The 17973-nt window shown below is 37.6% G+C and overlaps 1 protein-coding gene across 1 annotated transcript in view; it reads left to right on the forward strand.

The window, feature by feature from the left end:
• TMX4 (thioredoxin related transmembrane protein 4) overlaps positions 1–17973 on the forward strand; it is a 52183-nt gene that overhangs the window by 21514 nt on the left and 12696 nt on the right. The window contains exons 3-6 of the mRNA XM_025469339.3: positions 1725–1770; positions 3376–3504; positions 6885–6930; positions 16350–16451. Coding sequence (XP_025325124.1) covers positions 1725–1770; positions 3376–3504; positions 6885–6930; positions 16350–16451 — 323 coding nt within the window. The remainder of the gene's footprint in view (positions 1–1724; positions 1771–3375; positions 3505–6884; positions 6931–16349; positions 16452–17973) is intronic.

A 17973-nucleotide genomic window follows, 5' to 3' on the forward strand; every position in this document is an offset into this window, starting at 1 on the left:
GACTTGATCCCGAATCATGGGATCATGCCCTGAGCCAAAGGCAGATGCTCAACCGCTGAGCCACCCAGGCCTCCCTGAAACTTTTTATAGTAAGCAAGACATGTAATAATTTTTCAAGTCTTTAGGATCACCAGTACTTTTTCCCTTGGCAGTTTAGATTTGGAAATACACTAAAATATGCCTTTGTTCCTTGGTAGAATGGTTCCAAGCTTGTGAGAGGTGAGAATACCCTGTAGACAGAGATGCTTATTCCAATCCTCAACTGACTTCTCAGGTCACTTTTGTTTTTGTTCCTGCCAGTACAATCTTTAAAAAAATATAAATCATAAATGTATGAAGTTTAGGTTTCTTTTTGTAACATTGACTTTTACTGCCTGCAGAATACTGTGTTTGCTTTTAGGTGCCATAGGGATGTCTTAGAGTTACTTAGTTGGATATGAAAAAAATTAGAGAACCCTTCTTTGGGAAGACTCATCATCAATCAATAAATTATTTTGCTGAATATAGATTTAGTTTATAAAATGAGTATAAGCAAATATCCCTTGTTATTAAAAATAAACCTTCAATATCTCAAACTGCAAGTTATCCCAGAGCTGTAAAACGAGCCACTTTATTTAAATAAGGATTTGATATCATCCAGATAGTCCTGCAGTGGGAAAGGCAGAAGTGATGTGGAATGTGAAAATGATATATCTGCCATTTTATCATGTGGGCCAGGAAGATCCTTCAACTTTCCTTCTCTTTATCAGAACTGGTACTCACACAAATATTATCGATTTAAAAATAAAGAGCAGGGATCTGTTCTTTACCCTTAGTGTCATGCAGGTTTTTGTTGCATGTCCCTTTCCTTGATACCACCCATCCCTTTCTGGCCATGATCATTTGATTACATTATCTCCCTCTGCCACTAGGCTATAACTTCTGTGAAAATAAAGACTGCATGTTTTTGCTTATTTATGTGTCTTGAGCCATTATCACAGTCCCTGGAACAAAGAAGTTGCTTAGTAAATAAATATTTGATACGTGACTAAGGGCTTTATTTATCTTTATCTTCACAGGTACCTAGCATAACATTTGATATGTGGTTATTGTTCACTAAAGGTTTGCTAAGACAAATTTAAAAAAAAATCTGTATAATGTACATTGAATTCCTGGACAGAAATAACAAGTTTTATAATTATGCAAAGATTATACGTGATCCATCTTATGTCATATTCTTTATTCTTTCTTAACCTGACATAATGATACCTATAATTTACTGAGTCCTTTAATTTGTGCTAAACACCTAACATACAGATTTAACCTAACTTCAGAACAATTCAATCAGACTTTAGTACCCCTTTTACAGAAAGATTGATTTATTTAAGGTCACAAAGCTGGTAACTAGAGAATATAGTATTTAACCCAGATTGCATGACTCTACAACCTATCCCTTCAGCTACCATACTATTCCAAGCAATGCACAAGCCAAAAAACTTTAGTGTAATGTATCAAAGATAAGTAAATTGTATGTCAGTGACCAGGAAGTGGTTAGGCAAATAAAAACGGATAAAAATATGATTTCTTTAAGTAAAAAAAAAAAAGGTAAATGATTAAATAATTGGAATGATTTTAATAGTGTGACTATGAAAACAAGCTCAAGGCTGCTTATTCTTACAACATAAGTTAGCTGCTTGGGGTAGTCTGAGTTTCACTTTTAACTTTTTTGTTTATGCCTCTTGTAGGTTTGAGTGGCCGCTTCTTTGTCACTACTCTCCCAGCATTTTTTCAGTAAGTGTAAATAATCTTCTGATTAGAAACTTAGAAACATTAGAAAAGATTTGAAAGCAGTAAACGTGTATGAGGAATTCTAAGTTGTTTTCCATAACCATTGCTCATTGAGCTTAATGTTTGAAGAGAAAAAGGCTGATGTGCATTGAATGATAGCTGGTAGAAGAGAGGGGTGCCCAGAGTACCCCAGGGGAAAGGCACCTAATATCAGACAGTAGGAGGGGGCAGGGAGAGTCAGAGGAAGATTTCTCCAATGATATGAAAGGTAGAAATTGGATTAGGCAGACAGAACAGAGAAGGCCTTTCCAGATACAGCAGCTATCATGGAAAAGCCTGAGAGAAAATGAGATACCTTCTGAGGACTATAACTGCTTCTGGCCCATTGGGTGCAATTGGATCATCCTGAGTGATAAGGCTAGAGAGGCTCAGATAGTGACAGGGGAAAAGAGAGGGGTCGATACATTGGGACATGGTGACTAGTTAGCCATAAGGAAGGAAGGGCCTGTGATGACTATCAGTGGGCCATATAGAACTCATAAAAGCTACTGAAGAGGCATTAGAATAAGATGCAGTTTGGAAGATAGAGACCAGAATGGAGAAGATAGTGTGAAGTGCCTCTATTAATTCCAAATGGAGAAGTTTAGGTAATAGTTTGAATTCAGGATCTAAAGCTCAGAAGAAAGATCTAGACTAGAGACACATATTGTGGAGTCCTCAGCATCATGGCAGATAAAAATTGCAGTATATCTAGAGAGAACATATATAGTAGGACAAGAAATAGGTCAAGGATAGGAGATGGGTTGGCCAGCATTAGGACATCTACAGATGAGGACAGGGAGTAAGGAACTGAGCAGGGGTGGTCAGAGTAATTAGAAGAAGCCAAGAGCTCAAGTCATAAAAGCCAGTGGAAAGGAGGAAGGAAGAGACGTTCAGTAGTGGACAGTGCTGGTGACAGACAAGGAGAAATGATAGAAAAGTGCTGTATGGATCTGGCGTTGCAGAGTCATTGGAGACCCCCAATGTGAGCCGTTTCTATGGAGCCAGGGCAACAGAACCACCAATCACATGAGTGCTGAATGAGTAATACTTAGGGAGAAAATGGCCAGTGCAGAATCTTCCCTCAGGAAGCTGGACAATGGCAAGAAAGCCAGAGAAAGACTGAGGGACCTGTGAAAATACAAGGTGTTCTGTTAATTTTGAAGAGAGGGCCTTGAATGACCTAAGTTCGGAAAAGTGGATACAATTTTTTAAAGCTTGATAAAAATTATTATTTTGCCATTGTAAGAGAAAAATTGAAACAATTGATAGCAAAAATAATAAAAAAGTAACTTGGTAGATTAGACACTGCTGAGAACTTTGCTTATGGTCCCAAATTGTACGGTGATAAAATAGAATGCGTAATGCTTGCTGTTTGGGAATTTCTCATCTTTAATACATTAATATTTATGCCTACCTATAATTTTTTTCTTCTTTGAGCCAAGTTAAAATTCAAAGTGGAGTTCACATGTAAAACTAGTAGTTGTTTTGATTTTTATTATCTGTAGCCCTTGTTATTTTAATGGATTTATTTACTGTGTGGTTTTTTTTTTTTTTTTTAATTTATAGTGCAAAGGATGGGATATTTCGCCGTTACCGTGGCCCAGGAGTCTATGAAGACCTGCAGAATTATATTTTAGAGAAGAAATGGCAATCAGTGGAGCCTCTGACTGGCTGGAAATCCCCTGCTTCTCTGACGTAACTTGTTATTTTTCTTATGACAAGATGTTATTTATAAAATAGGAAGTATTAAGTTGACAACCTTGAAAATCTACATTTTTCTTCAAATTCAGTTCTGATTACCCAGACTACATCAGACCATGCTTGGCCAATGTTGTGTTTCTGGTTTTATGACCCACATGTTTCAACCAGTTGCTAGCATACTGGGAATTAATTATCCAACTTCAGGTGGGTTACAAAAACCTTCTCTGTGACTTTTCCACTAAGCCACATCAACTGTTTCCTCTTTACAAAATATAATATTAAATATCGCTTACCATTCTTTGTTCTGTTTAAATTATTGGTAAGAGAGAAGAGTTAACTCTTCCCTGAATTATAATTTATTGAAGGAATTGCTGTTGTATCTATATGGAAAATAAAACATGGTGTCTTTAGCTGACTACGGGAGCACTGCTGGGGGTAACTTTTGTCCATGATGGCAAACTGTATAATTCTTGGTGAAGTAGATAAGCTCAAACCATACTTTTTCCATAGTTGGCTTTAATTTTGGATGAATTGTCATAATTGTAGTTAATTTTACATTAGTATATAAATTGAATCAAATCATTCAATATATCAGGAGTAAATCATTTAGTACAATTTATATAATACCCAGGAAATACAGAGCTTACTCTAAAAGCAGTTCACCTCTGGCATTTCATTCTACAAATATTTGAGCACTGATTTTTATGCCAGACGCTGTTCTAGGTGCTAGATATTCAACAGTGAGGAAGACAGAGTTGATCCCTCTGCTCTCCATAGGTAACTTAAGGTAAGACAGATTAAGAAAAAAACTAGAGATATAAAGAATCCTAGTCTAGATAACGCTATTAAAAACAAACAAATCTTTACTAAGACAGGGACTGACTGTGGGGCATGGGCCTCCATCGGATGAGAGGTGGAGTAGCAGAGAGAGCTGAAGGATAGGATGACCTAGCTGGGTAAAGGGCATGGAGAGGAATATTCCCAACAGTGGGTATAGCATGGCCATAGGCCCCAATTTGGAAAGAGTTTGTGGTACTGAGGAGCAGAAAGATGGCCAAGGTTGAGCAGAGAGAAAGGGGAGAGAAGTGGTATATGCTAAGAAAGAGAGGCAGGCAGGAGCCAGCCAGATCATATAGGTCTATGGCCTCAGTTTGAAACTTGTACATATCGATGTGTACAATTAGAAGATGGCTCTTAGGAAGAGAGGTTGGAAAGGGTACAAATGGATGAGATGAGACAGTTAGAAGAGTGTTGTAGTGTCTAGCCTAAGGATTATATTAGTACCTAGCAGGGTTGTGGTAGTGGGAATTGAGAGAATTTGAAATATGCTTTGAAGGTAGACTTGGTTAAGATGCAGGAGAGGGAAGAGTCACAAAAAATCTCCTGGGTTTCTGCCTTAAGTACTTGGTGGGTCTTGGTATCAGTTACTGATTTGAACAAGGGGAAAGCAAGGGCTCAGTGTTAGACATGGTAACTTTGAGATTCAGACTTCCTTCTAGAGCTGTCAGGTTGGATGTCTGGTGATTGGTCTCCATGGAGAATTCAGGAACACAGATACAAAGCATGTAGATGGTATTCAAACCTTAGAAGGGATGGAATCACCTAGAGAGGGGGAAAAAGATAAAAGTGCTTGGGACCGCCAGGAGATACCCCAAAGTTAAGAAGATGGGTAAGGAAGGAGTCAGGAAAAGGAAACTGAATGAGTACCAATGAGGCAGGAGGACCATCAGGGGTATGATAGTTTCCTAGAAGCTAAGCAAAGGATACTCAAGAAAGGGAGTAGTCTCTTGTGCCCCATGTGACCAAGAGGTGAAGGAAAATCGAGTCTGAGACATGGATGTTGATTGAAGCAATGCAAGGTCATCATGGCCTAATCACAAGTAGTGATAGTACAGTAGTGAGGACAGAAGCCAGATTTGGATGGTTAAAGGTCCAGTGAAGAAGAAACAGTAAGCGTAGATACTCCTTGGAAAAGTTTGTGAAGCTGGAGAGCCATATGAAGTCCACAGATGTACTTTTTAAAAGATAAGAGAGGGTAAAACATGTTTTCATGCAGAAGAAAATGATCTTGCAGAAAGGGAGAAATTGCTAATGCAGGGAAAGGGATGGCAGAAAGAACCAAGTCATTGACAAGACCAAAGAGATGGGATCCGTGGACAAGTGGAAGAATTAGACTGTGGTAGGGCAGTGATACTTTCTCTGTTGTAACAGGAGGAGATGGATCAGGTGTCCACCAGGCTCAGATTTGGTGGTGGGGAGATAAGAGAGATCACATAATGCCTTCTGATTTTGCAGTGACATACAAGGAGTACTGTTAGCTGAGCATGCACAGGAAAGGGAGGGTGCAGAAGGTCTGAAGAGAGGGAAAAGATATGAGCTATCATCTCAAGTAGAGCCTAAAACAATGCAGTCTTGACTGCTCCCTGAGGTTTGTGCCTGGGAAAGGAGAACAGTCAGCTGGCCATGTGGTTTTCCCCGGACACATACCCAGCTACCCAGGGAGGCTTGAATGTGTTTCTAACAGAGGAATGGAAATGAAGAGTGTGGAATCTAAGCTTTATGTGAATGGAAGTGAATCCAGGAGAGGACAACATATTGCAAAAAGTGGAGGGGGAGATCCCTATGACCTGAGTTTTGTTTTTGCTCTTCTCTTCTCTCTCTTCTCTCCTCTCCTCTTCTCTTCTCTTCTCTTCTCTTCTCTTCTCTTCTCTTCTCTTCTCTTCTCTTCTCTTCTCTTCTCTTCTCTTCTCTTCTCTCTTCCTCTTCCTCTTCCTCTTCCTCTCTCTTTCTCTTTCTCTTTCTCTTTCTCTTTCTCTTTCTCTTTCTCTTTCTCTTTCTCTTTTTCTCTTTCTCTTCTCTCTCTTCTTTCTTCCCTTCCCTTCCCTTCCCTTCCCTTCCCTTCCCTTCCCTTCCCTTCTCTTCCCTTTTCCCTTTCCTTTCCTTTCCTTTCCTTTCCTTTCCTTTCCTTTCCTTTCCTTTCCTTTCCTTTCCTTTCCTTTCCTTTCCTTTCCTTCCCTTCCCTTCCCTTCCCTTCCCTTCCCTTCCCTTCCCTTCCCTTCCCTTCCCTTCCCTTCCCTTCCCTTTTCCCTTTCCTTTCCTTTCCTTTCCTTTCCTTTCCTTTCCTTTCCTTTCCTTTCCTTTCCTTTCCTTTCCTCTTTTTTCTTTTTTCTTTTTTCTTTTTTCTTTTCTAAGTAGGCTCCACACCCAGTGTGAAGCCCAACACAGGGTTTGAGCTCATGGCTGTGACACTGAGACCTGAGCTGAGATCAAGAGTTGGACACTTAACCAACTGAGCCACCCACACCTGCCTTGTTTTTTCATAATATATATCACCAGTGTTGGTTCTTCTCTTCATTTATTCACTTTTCTTTTAGGATGTCTGGAATGGCTGGTCTTTTTAGCATCTCTGGCAAGATATGGGTGAGTAATCTTAAATATACTTTTTGTGATTATCTTTGCAGAGAGATTTTTAAAGAGTTAAAATGTAGCTTCTACAGGAAGTAGAAGGAAAGTAAACACTAATACTTTTATAATTTCACTTTTTAAAAAAAAGATTTTATTTTGAGGGGGGAAGAGAGAGAGAGAGAGAGAGAGAGAAAGTGCATGAGCAGGGGGAGGAGCAGAGGGAGAGGGAGAAGCAGACTGCCCACTGAGTAGGGAACCCGACAAGGGACTCAATCCCAGGACCCTGGGATCATGACCTGAGTCAAAGGCAGACCTTAACTGACTGGGCCACCAAGGTGCCCCTATCTTTTCTCCTCAAGCAGCACAACTGCTCTCTTGCGGGGTCCCCGATAGAAATGTGTTGTTGTGTAGAAGGTCATAAATTGAAGAAAGACTGTAACCACAGTGTCATTCATATTTTCTTAGATCAGTGATGAATCCCTTTATCTAAGCTGAAAGGGCTTTTGTGGTTTTACTTCATCTTATTTTCCCATTGTCATAATCTCCCTATAGGTCAAAGATTATCTAAGCCTGAAAGTGATTCTCTGTGTCAGGGATCAGCAAACTATAGCTTCGGGGCTGGCCACCTGTTTTTATAAGTAAAGTTTCATTGGAACACAGACATGTTCATTCATTACCTATTATCTAGGACTGCTTTCATGCTATAGTAGTAGAGTTGAATAGTTGTGACTGAGATCCTATGACCCACCAGCCTAAAATATTCGCTCTCTGGTCCCTTAAGGAAGTTTGAGAATCCCTACTATAAGCACTGAGTCATTTCAGTGAGTTAGAACTGTTATTTAGGTTAAAATGTTGAACAATTATGTAATCTTGAATGTGTTACATAATCTTTTACTTCCTTTATGTGTAGGGTGGGCTAAATTCTGCCAAATTTAACCAACTTGCTGTGGAATTAAATATATATCCTTAAAGTATTTAAAAAAAATCTTTAGAAGTTGAGTCCTTATAATTGTCCTTTCAAAGCTATGATTCTAAGTCATGATGTCATATTTAGAACTTAATATTCAAGGAGTTCATGTTTCACTTGCAGTACAAATTATATGGTCATATATATTGGAAAAATTAAGGCAACATTCATCTAGATTTACCAAAACATCAGAGGGCTCTGAAATCCAACAATGCCATACAGAAGTCTGATCTTTCTGTTGCCAAAGAACAAAGCCGAGCACATGTCCACCTTTCCATTTACTCAAAATGTTTAATGTAGTAACATCAGAATGAATTAACACACGAGCTGTTTCTCATGCTTCTTCTGTTTCTCATGCACATTGATATGTGTTTGGGGAAATTTAAGAACAATCTTTTGTGTCCCAGTTTTTAATATTTTCTGCCTTGTGAGATATACTACTAACCAGGATTTTTTAACAATAGAAACTAAATTTGTCCCCTACTTTCAGTATTTCTTGGGCACTTGTGTATGGTATTAAACAATAACTGGGATTTTCCCTCTCTCCAGATAACATGAGTTTTATATGGTTTTCTTCAACTATTTTCATAACACTGATGAGAAGTTTATTTATGGTTTGAGAATTATGAATTGCCAGTTGGGAATTGAGAATAAGAATTTTACCCTTTGCAGTTTGTTGACACTAAAGGTTGACAGAGTTATATGTTCTAATAGCCATATCAGAACCTTGTAGCCTTATAATGTTTACTTCAACAGGATAATCATAACAGACTGATGTCAGGGATCATAAGAGCAAGATCTTGGCATAGAACCTATAAGAAGTGCAGATCAAGAGATGAATTTGTTTAGTGGCTTAAGAAGAGCTTAGATAGAAGTTGGTCATGACTTTCATGCATTGTTAGAGAGGTATATTTTCAAATATAGTATCTGGGGAGAAAATAATTGCTTTGTCCTCATAACGACATTTTGTGTTTAGATAAACGGGAGTTTAGATAAAGAGTTACAGTTTTTCATTTTATCATGCAAATAATTACAATGTGTGCCACTTGTCCTGTCAAGGCCAGGAGTGGATGTTTTATCTTTATACACACAGTGCTCAAGCCTTGGGCAGCACACAGATTCTGTGCGTATGCATCAGACTGCAAAGAAAGGGCAACTTGGAGAATAAAATATGACCCATCTCTGAACAACCAATGAAGATGTTCTTCCTTTTTTTTTTTTTAAGATTTTATTTATTTATTTGAGCAGGAGAGAGAGAGTGAGAGAGAGAGAGAGAGAGAGAGAGCGCGCGCGAGAGCACAAGTATGAGTGGAGGGAGAGGGAGAAGCAGACTCCCTGCTCAGCAGGGAGCCTGATGCAGGACCTGATCCCAGGACCCCAGGATCATGACCTAAGCTGAAGGCAGACTCTTAACTGACTGAGCCACCCAGGTGCCCCTATGAAGATGTTCTTAGTGATTAGAAAGTAGAGTAGATATGATATTTATATACACATATATACTTAGAATGTCTTTCCAGATATTTAAAAAGGTAACAAAAGAAGATAGTTTTATAGGATAAATTGTTAAATTTGACAATCAGTTACATTTTACATTCTATAAAGTCACTTTTTTTTAAAAGATTTTATTTATTTATGAGAGAGAGAGAGAGAAGCAGAGACACAGGCAGAGGGAGAAGCAGTCTCCATGCAGGGAGCCTGATGTGGGACTTGATCCCAGGACTCTAGGATCATGCCCTGGGCCAAAGGCAGGTGCTAAACCACTGAGCCACCCAGGGATCCTCTATAAAGTCACTTTTATCTGGTATTAATACCATATTTTTTTCTTTTTGGTCAGTTTTTGCCTGAAATGTTTTTCCACTTTCAACCTTTTTATAGTTGGTTTTTTTTTTTTTTTTTGTATGTGGGTTTGTTGTTGTTGTTGTTGTTTTTAAAAGATTTTATCCATCCATAAGAGACACACAGAGAGAGGCAGAGACATAGACATAGGGGGAAGCAGACTCCCTGTGGGGAGCCTGATGCAGGAGGATCCCAGGACTCCGGGATCACTACCTGAGCTAAAGGCAGATGCTCAACCACTGAGCCACCCGGGTGCCCCAGTTGTTATGTTTTAAATGAGTCTTATGAAAAGCATATAGCCAGAAGTAATTCTTTTGAATGATAAAGTTGGTCCATTTATATTTATTGGTGTCACTAATGTATTTGCTCTGACTGTAGAGTGTGTGTGTGTGTGTGTGTGTGTAGTGGAGAGTAACATGACTAAAAGAACATAAGTGGTAGGTTTTAGATTATTTTGATTATTTTGATCTCTCCATGTGTGTGTATTCATTACCTTAAAAATCTGTGCTAGAAATTTGGCATCACCCTCTGTATCAGCAACTAGCTTCCCCAAGCCTCTTGACAACTTGTGTAGTTGCTTCTTTTCTTAGAGACAAGTTTCCAGCTTTCCATGAAATCTCTGGGAAGGGCTCTCCGAACCTGTTTCTACAATCTAGCCCTTGTCCTCTTATTCACAGAGCACGTGATTTCCAGCCTGATGAGACTCAATCCTTGGCTGGCTGGCAGGTTCTCACTTCAGCCTTGAGGTGTAGTCTTGCCTGGTTGTACCCAAAGAACCGCTTAGTGAGTGGGTCCTCCTAGCTGCCCACCCAGCTCACTCACCTTATTTAGCCAGCCCTTCTTTCTTGCCCAAGATCCTTTCATCAATGTGGAATGTGTAATTGTGGGGAACATAATCTGTTTATAAGACACATTTAGACAATATAAAATTATAGTGCAGCTGTATTAACAGTGAACAGAAAAAATATATAGCATGTGGTGAGAGAGAGAGAGAGAGAGAGAGAGACAGAAAGAGAAAGAAAGAGACAAAGAAAGAAAGAAAAGGAGAAAGAACATGGCTAGAACTAAATGAGTATAAGGTTTCCAAGAAGGAAAGACACAGAGTGGCTAATGCCAGTGAGGCAAGGATATTGATGCCCATCCACAATCTCTTTTATCCTACTGAGACTTTGTGGATGCATAGACAGATAGAAGTCAGTGTTTCTTCAGCAACAGTCTCCCCTGGTTGGGTAGCTGGTTAAATATAATATTTCTGTAGGGAAAATTGCATGTTATTAAGTGGGTGAAAAGATGACAAAACAGTATGTGTAATGTTATGTTCTTGTGGAGTTTGTATGTGTATACAGGAATATGCCTGGAAGGAGATTAATCAGATGTCAACAATAGCTATCTCTGATCCTGAAATTATGGCTGATTTAAAAAAAAATTCTTTTCTCTGTATTAATTTTTTTTCTATAATGAAAGAGATAAAATAAAAACAAGAGCAGTATCTATAAGATGAGAGCCTACTGAGCTCATCTTAAAGTCCTTGAGTTTCTGCTTTAGGAATGAAGCCAGCTTACTCAATCTGGCATTCTGGAAACAAGAGCTTGTCCTCAGGATGTCAGAATTGCTTGTTGAGGAGACACCCACACAGCTGAGTTCCCATGAACTCAGGGGTTTTGTTGTGTTCTGCATTTGGCTTCCTTAATTCTATGCCAACCTCCCATATGTTCTTGCTTGATTAAATCCTTAAGGTGGAGAAGTTCCTTGAGTAGTGTTACAAGCCAGATCTGTGAGCTTTCGACTATCACCTGGAATCTGAGGGATCCTTAGTAGGTAATTTATACCACAGTGTGGGGGAAGGGTGGATAATCTCAAATATTCTCTCCACCACTAAAATTCAGATTGTCTTCCCAATGTAGTTGTGATGGTATCCACCTATGTATTTTAATTTTTATATAGACTCATAGAAGTCACTGACACATCTGCTATAACACCTATCCTCATAAATAGTCTTGACATTTGCCTACCTCATACGAATCACTGGTGCCTGGAAGATGTACAACTCAAGGAATTTCTTAAAGAGTGGATAGACATCTTCTAGATACGGAATTGGTACTAATTTTATATTTATAATGGCAATGTAAAATTTCTTTGAAATTCAGCTTAAAAAATTACTCAATGAAAAATGTCAATAATCTAAAGGATAGTAGAGGTGCCATGAAAGCAATGCACAGGAGATTGAACTTGGGAGGTACTGTCACTGACTGTGGTGCCGCAGTCAGGGTTAGGAATCCTGGGGCTGACATGTTGTCTGTGGCACATGAGTGGAGAGACTTTCCAGTCTTTCTGTCTTCTCATCTCTTTTCACAGTTGGTTACAGTGGTGTAGGGAGGTATTATCTTTCATTCTTCCAGAGAGAAAGCTCATTGTTCTCCACCCTGTGTGTGTATATCTGAACCTATGAGTTTTCCCTGCTATAAACTGTTGTCACTAGAACACTTTGAGTGCTTAGCATAATCAGTATTTGATAACTGTTTGTTGTTAGTTGTATTCATTAATCATTGTTGTCATCAATAAGTAAAACTACTTATTACCTCTCACTAGTCAATATGGAATGCTTTATCTTTTTATTCCTTTTTTTTAATCCAGGCTGATAGCAGGATTAAAATAGGGTTTTATGGCAGTTGTACAATGTGTATTTTTGCTAACTAGGTTTATCATCTGAATGCATTTCAATATTACTTGATTTTGTGAATTTGTGCTGCTCGCTGAGCTAATATAGTATGGGGGAACTGCCCTCACCTTGGTGCCACTGTTGTCATGCAACAAGGTGGACAGTAAGGTAGGCAGCATCTGTGGGAAGACAGTCTGGATGATGGAGAAGATTAAAGGCTTTATAAATACCTCACAATGAGAATTAAAGCCCATAGGTGTTTAGACTGGAGGATAACAAGAGTGTGTTTTTTCAAAATGGAAATACTTTTTAAAAACATTAATGAGAGTATAATTAACAAACAGTGCTATATTAGTTTCAAGAGTACAAGATAGTGACTCAGCAATTCTCTACATTACTCAGTGCTCATCGTAATAAGCATACTCTTCATCTCCATCACCTATTTCACCTATCCCCTCACCCAACTCTGCTCTGATGACCATTAGTTTGTTTTTAACAGTTAAAATCAATCAAATAGATTTTTGGATCAATAGATCCAAAAAGAATCTATTATGATGAAAGAAGGGGCTAGTCTGTTTTTTGGTTTATTTCCTTTTTTTCTGTTTGTTTCTTAGATTTTACATGAGTGAAATCATATATTTGTCTTTGATTAATTTATTTCACTTAGCATTAAATACTCCATACACATTGTTGCAAATGGCAAGATTTCATTTTTTATGGCTAATATTCCATTGCACACATATACCACATCTTCTTTATCCATTCATCTGTCGATAAACACTTCATTTCCTTCCATAATTTGGCTATTATCAATAATGCTGCAATAAACATAAGGTGCATACATCTTTTCCAATTAGTGTTTCCATATTCTTTGGGTAAATACTCAGTAGTGAAATTACTGGATCACATGGTATTTACATTTTTAACTTTTTGAGGAACCTCCATACTGTTTTCCATGGTAGCTGTACCAATTTACATTCCCACCAACAGTGCATAAGGTTTCCTTTCTTTCCACGTCCCCGCCAACACTTAAGAGTATATTTTAAAACTTCTGAAATGTCCCCCTGTGTTTTAGATGGTAGCATCTCTCCTCACTGTTTTGAGGGGTTTTCTTTGTAAAATTATCTAGAACCATATTACAGTGAGATAGCACACACCCACAGAATACCTCTCTTAATGCCTACAAGGGGCTGCAAGGTTGTGTCTTGTTACAAGTGTTGAAAAGGTAAAACATCGAATGTGAACTAAACCCTTGGCCATTACTAGAGATAGCCTTTCTGAGCTACTTCCACACAGGGAAGATGTTTTGAGGATTCTGATCTGTGTTTGAAAGAGATATTGGATTTGTCCCAAAACGCCTCAGAGTATATCCTGTGATATTGGCAGAATCTAATCACAGCCTCTCTCAACAAGGCTGTGCGGCACTGGGCTGACTGAGTGGGTGCCCTTGGACAGCACTGAATCTGCCCTGTAGTAGTTCAGCTCTCGGAGTACTGAGCTGTCTGGAGAGAAGATTCTACCGGTGATCCATGGAGGCCTTGGCCTTGCTCCATTCCTTAAATTCATCTGACCACTGGGTAATTCTACTGTAATGGTGTCTTCATTTAGTCTCTCATTCAAATCTGTATGTAGCCAAACACTAGCTCTAATTCCATTATCTATGAATCAGTTATTACTTAAAAACATATATACGGCAAAACTTCAAGTACTTAATGCCACAAATCCCAACAATCTTAAGGTGTTCTAAAACCATTGTGGACTCAGACAAAATAAACAGATAAAGATTTATGTCTACAGTTGTGAAAACACAACTTGGTTAAGGAGGCTTTAGTATTAATTAACTAGAAGACCACAAGATGGTGAGGTTTCTCTAAGAGGCTCAAATACATCCTTTAAAGAATAAGTTGATATGAGAAAATTGAAGTAGAACTTGCTACAGTAAGAGGATATTTTGAATGCGCTAAGTGTGTGACTCAGAATGCAGTGACTCAAGAGCAAATAACTTAGTGAATTCCAGAAAATAACTTAGAAAATTTCTTGAGGGTTACTTTAATCATTTATTTTGCTGAAAGGGCATAAGATACTATCCAGAAGGACTTATAACTGGACATGATTCATTCCAGCAATTAATGGATATTACTTATAAAGCAAGTTCCAGAATACAGGCCTCTATGGGTCAGCACAAAGTTAGACTGGCTTTCCATATCTTTTAATTCCTTGGCACATTTCAGAGTTTAATCCTTAGGGTGGCACTGAGTAATCAAGAGAAGCATAAACTATGACTACATAGAGTTTTCTAAAGTAGAGAACTGTATGACACATTTTAGAACTTAAATTGAACAGAGTTTGAATGAAGCAATCTTTGGATATCCCAAATGCCTCTTTGCCTGCTGGGCTGCAGAATGTTAGATTATTCTTAATAAACTATTGCCCTGGCTAAAGGCAGAATGTTGAACAATGCCATCACCAGAGGACAATAATAGTTTTACAAGTCATGAGTTGTTTGTATTTCCTATGAATAATTGAAGGATCTGCTAGTATCTTTTTTTTTAATTCAATAAATATTTATCGAACACCTTGCAATATAAGTATGTAAAGTACTTGTTGAGTCTAGATCTGTCCTTTCTACTGAATAAGAAATTGGAGAGAGGAGATCTCAGATTATTCTAGACCATTAACAAGCTGTTTTGTTTGTTGGTTTATCATTCAGAATTAAGCCAGAATAAAATATACTATTGTATTGACATTTATAAACTAGAAACCAATGGGAGATATTTGAGTAATTTGGATTTTGAGAAATACTAAATTAAAATAGAAGCTAGGAGTCATTTTCATCCACCTAATCACTTATAGGCAAGTCATTCAGTTGTTATCTCTGCTTGCTGGTGGCACTTAGCTTGGAGCCATTTCATCATATGCCCAGTAAATGCTTGGATTATAGTTAACGATTTTGGTTTTGGAACTGTAAGATCACTAAGCCATCATGGTGAAGCATGGTTTCAGCAAGTCTACATTTAAATGGGCCTTGACTCCAAACTTGCATGATTTAACATGTAAACAATTATTAGCAAAAATGGTTATCTCTTCACCCATTTTTTAAAGTGTTTGACATCAAATAGAGTCTCAGGGAACAGGAAGCATGAAGGGATGTACGCTCTACTCAAAGACTGATGGAATTTCGTTTATTTATAATGAAATAACTAGAAAAACTTTCTTCTAATATTTTCAGTTTTGTAGGAAAGTTATTGAATATGAGTGGGATAGAGTAATGGTCTGATTAGGAAAAGGAAGTATGAAGAATTTTTTTTATTTTTCATTTCATTTGATTAATTGATCTATTAATTAATTAATTAATTTATTTTTTTATATTAATTTATTTTAAGGGAAAAGGGGTGGGGGTGGAGAGGGGCAGGGGGAGAGAATCAGAAGCAGGCTCCATGCATGGAGCCTGACATGAGGCTCCATCTCACAACCCTGAGTTCATGACCTAAGCTAAAATCAAGAGTCAGACGCTTAACCAGCTGAGTTACCCAGGTGCCCTTGTATGGAGATATTTTAAACGTTTGATATTCTGTAAGTAGTAATTTAGTTCCACTTAAAAATTGACAAAGGCCCAAGAAGTTTAATTTTTTATGGGTGCCACATGAGGAGTAAAAATTGAGGTATATGGAATTATTAGGGAGAATGACCAAAAAGAATCTATTATGATGAAAGAAGGGGCTAGGAAAACAATTCTGCCAGAGTTCTCCCAGATCATGAACAAAGGTATGTAGGTCTTACTAGATATGACCTTGATTATTACTCTCCAGTACTCAGCATTGTAAGACTTGTTCTTGAAGAATCGAATAAATGTAGACTGGTGAACTTTGTGGGAGCTCATACGTACAGAAACATTGTACAAACTTGAGTTCTAGCTAAGAGGGAGATTCAAACATGTTTTGTAATAAGTAATTTTTTTTCTTCTGATTACAGCATCTTCACAACTATTTCACAGTGACCCTTGGAATTCCTGCTTGGTGTTCTTACATCTTTTTCGTCATGGCCACCTTGATTTTTGGCCTTTTTATGGGTCTGGTAAGAGAGAATGCCATTTTCCCCTTTGACGTTACATGGGTTTGTTTTTTTTTTTTTTTTTTTTTTTTTTTTGTAAAACTAGAAAGCAGCCAAGAAAGAAAAGATGCATAAACAAATATCATTTTGTGTATAATCTAAGCAGTTACTTTTTTGATACTACTCTTAGTGGTAATTTGAGATATAATATTCCTTAAACTTTTATCTCCTAATCCTAACCTTAAATATCCTGAAGGTGTGTGCAGGTATATAGTCTGTATATCTAGAATATAGGCAGTAATGAAAGAAGAATTGGAGACCTTACATGAATTTCTAATTTTCAATACAACCAAGTCAGCTGTAATTTCACACATTGCCTACTTGACTGGAACACTGGTGATAAGGCCAGTCCTGTGAATTTGTTCCTTGAGTGAACAAGATGATTTTTCTTGTTCATATCCTCCAATTGAACCCCTAATCCTGACCAGCTGCTTATACAAACACTCTGGATATCCTAAGGTGAATTTTCTAAGATAATGTAGATAAAGAAACAGTCATGGGAAAAAAAAAATAAGATGCAAAGCACATTACTATGTCTTCTTTAGGTTTGAAAATTAGTATGTAGTAAGTATCTGTACGTTTTTTTCCCTAGATGTTTTAGGTGAGAATTGAAATAATAAATTTATTTACCTAACTATATAGTATTTTGACAATGTTTTACTCTTTTACATAGTTTTTTAATCTTTCTTTTTATCCACACTTAATCAGTTTGATTGAGCTTTAAACTCTAAGAAGTTCTTAAAAGCCATTGTGCTATTTATTAATCACATAGCTCCTAAACACTGTGTGAAAGAAATTTCATATAAAAAGGACATTTTAGATAAGATTATTTTAAAGTCTATCCTTACATTGTATAATGCATTTCAGCTCTTTAGCAAGTTCTTTTTAAAAATAAACGTAAAATGTTAGCAATTGCTTTTATGTATATTGATATATAACTTGTAATGACAAAGCTATACTCCAAGAAGCCAAGGAGGCTTGATTTTATTTTGCTGCAAATATACTTACCTTATACTATGGCATTTGAGATCTGACTGCTGGTGTTAACTTCACAGATGGGGGCGGGGGGGACATTCAGATTTGTCAATCATTAGGTTACATTAATCTTACTGCTAACCAACATGTCCCTGATGGTCTGGCCTAAAAGGATTGGACTTTGGATATAAATTTGACTGGATATAAATTTGCTTCTCCCATCTACTGTCTAGTGCTAGATTTTTCCAGCAGTATATTTTAGAGCCACATGAGTGAGGCTTTTGTAAGGGGAACACCATGAAATCCTAGGTGATTCTCAAGTGGAGTTATGGAGAATGTAGGTTGAGTGTGAGCCTATTGGAAGAGCACTGGAAACTCATCTCAGCATAAAGAGTTTTTGAATTTTATCTTTGAAGTTAACTTTAAGTTCAAGAAATCAGATCAGGTATGCATATACCCTAAATTCATATGGAAACTTATATTCAAATCATCAGTCCAGGAAGGTTATCAA

Source organism: Canis lupus, chromosome 24, assembly GCF_003254725.2.
Source record: "Canis lupus dingo isolate Sandy chromosome 24, ASM325472v2, whole genome shotgun sequence".
NCBI lineage: Eukaryota > Metazoa > Chordata > Mammalia > Carnivora > Canidae > Canis > Canis lupus.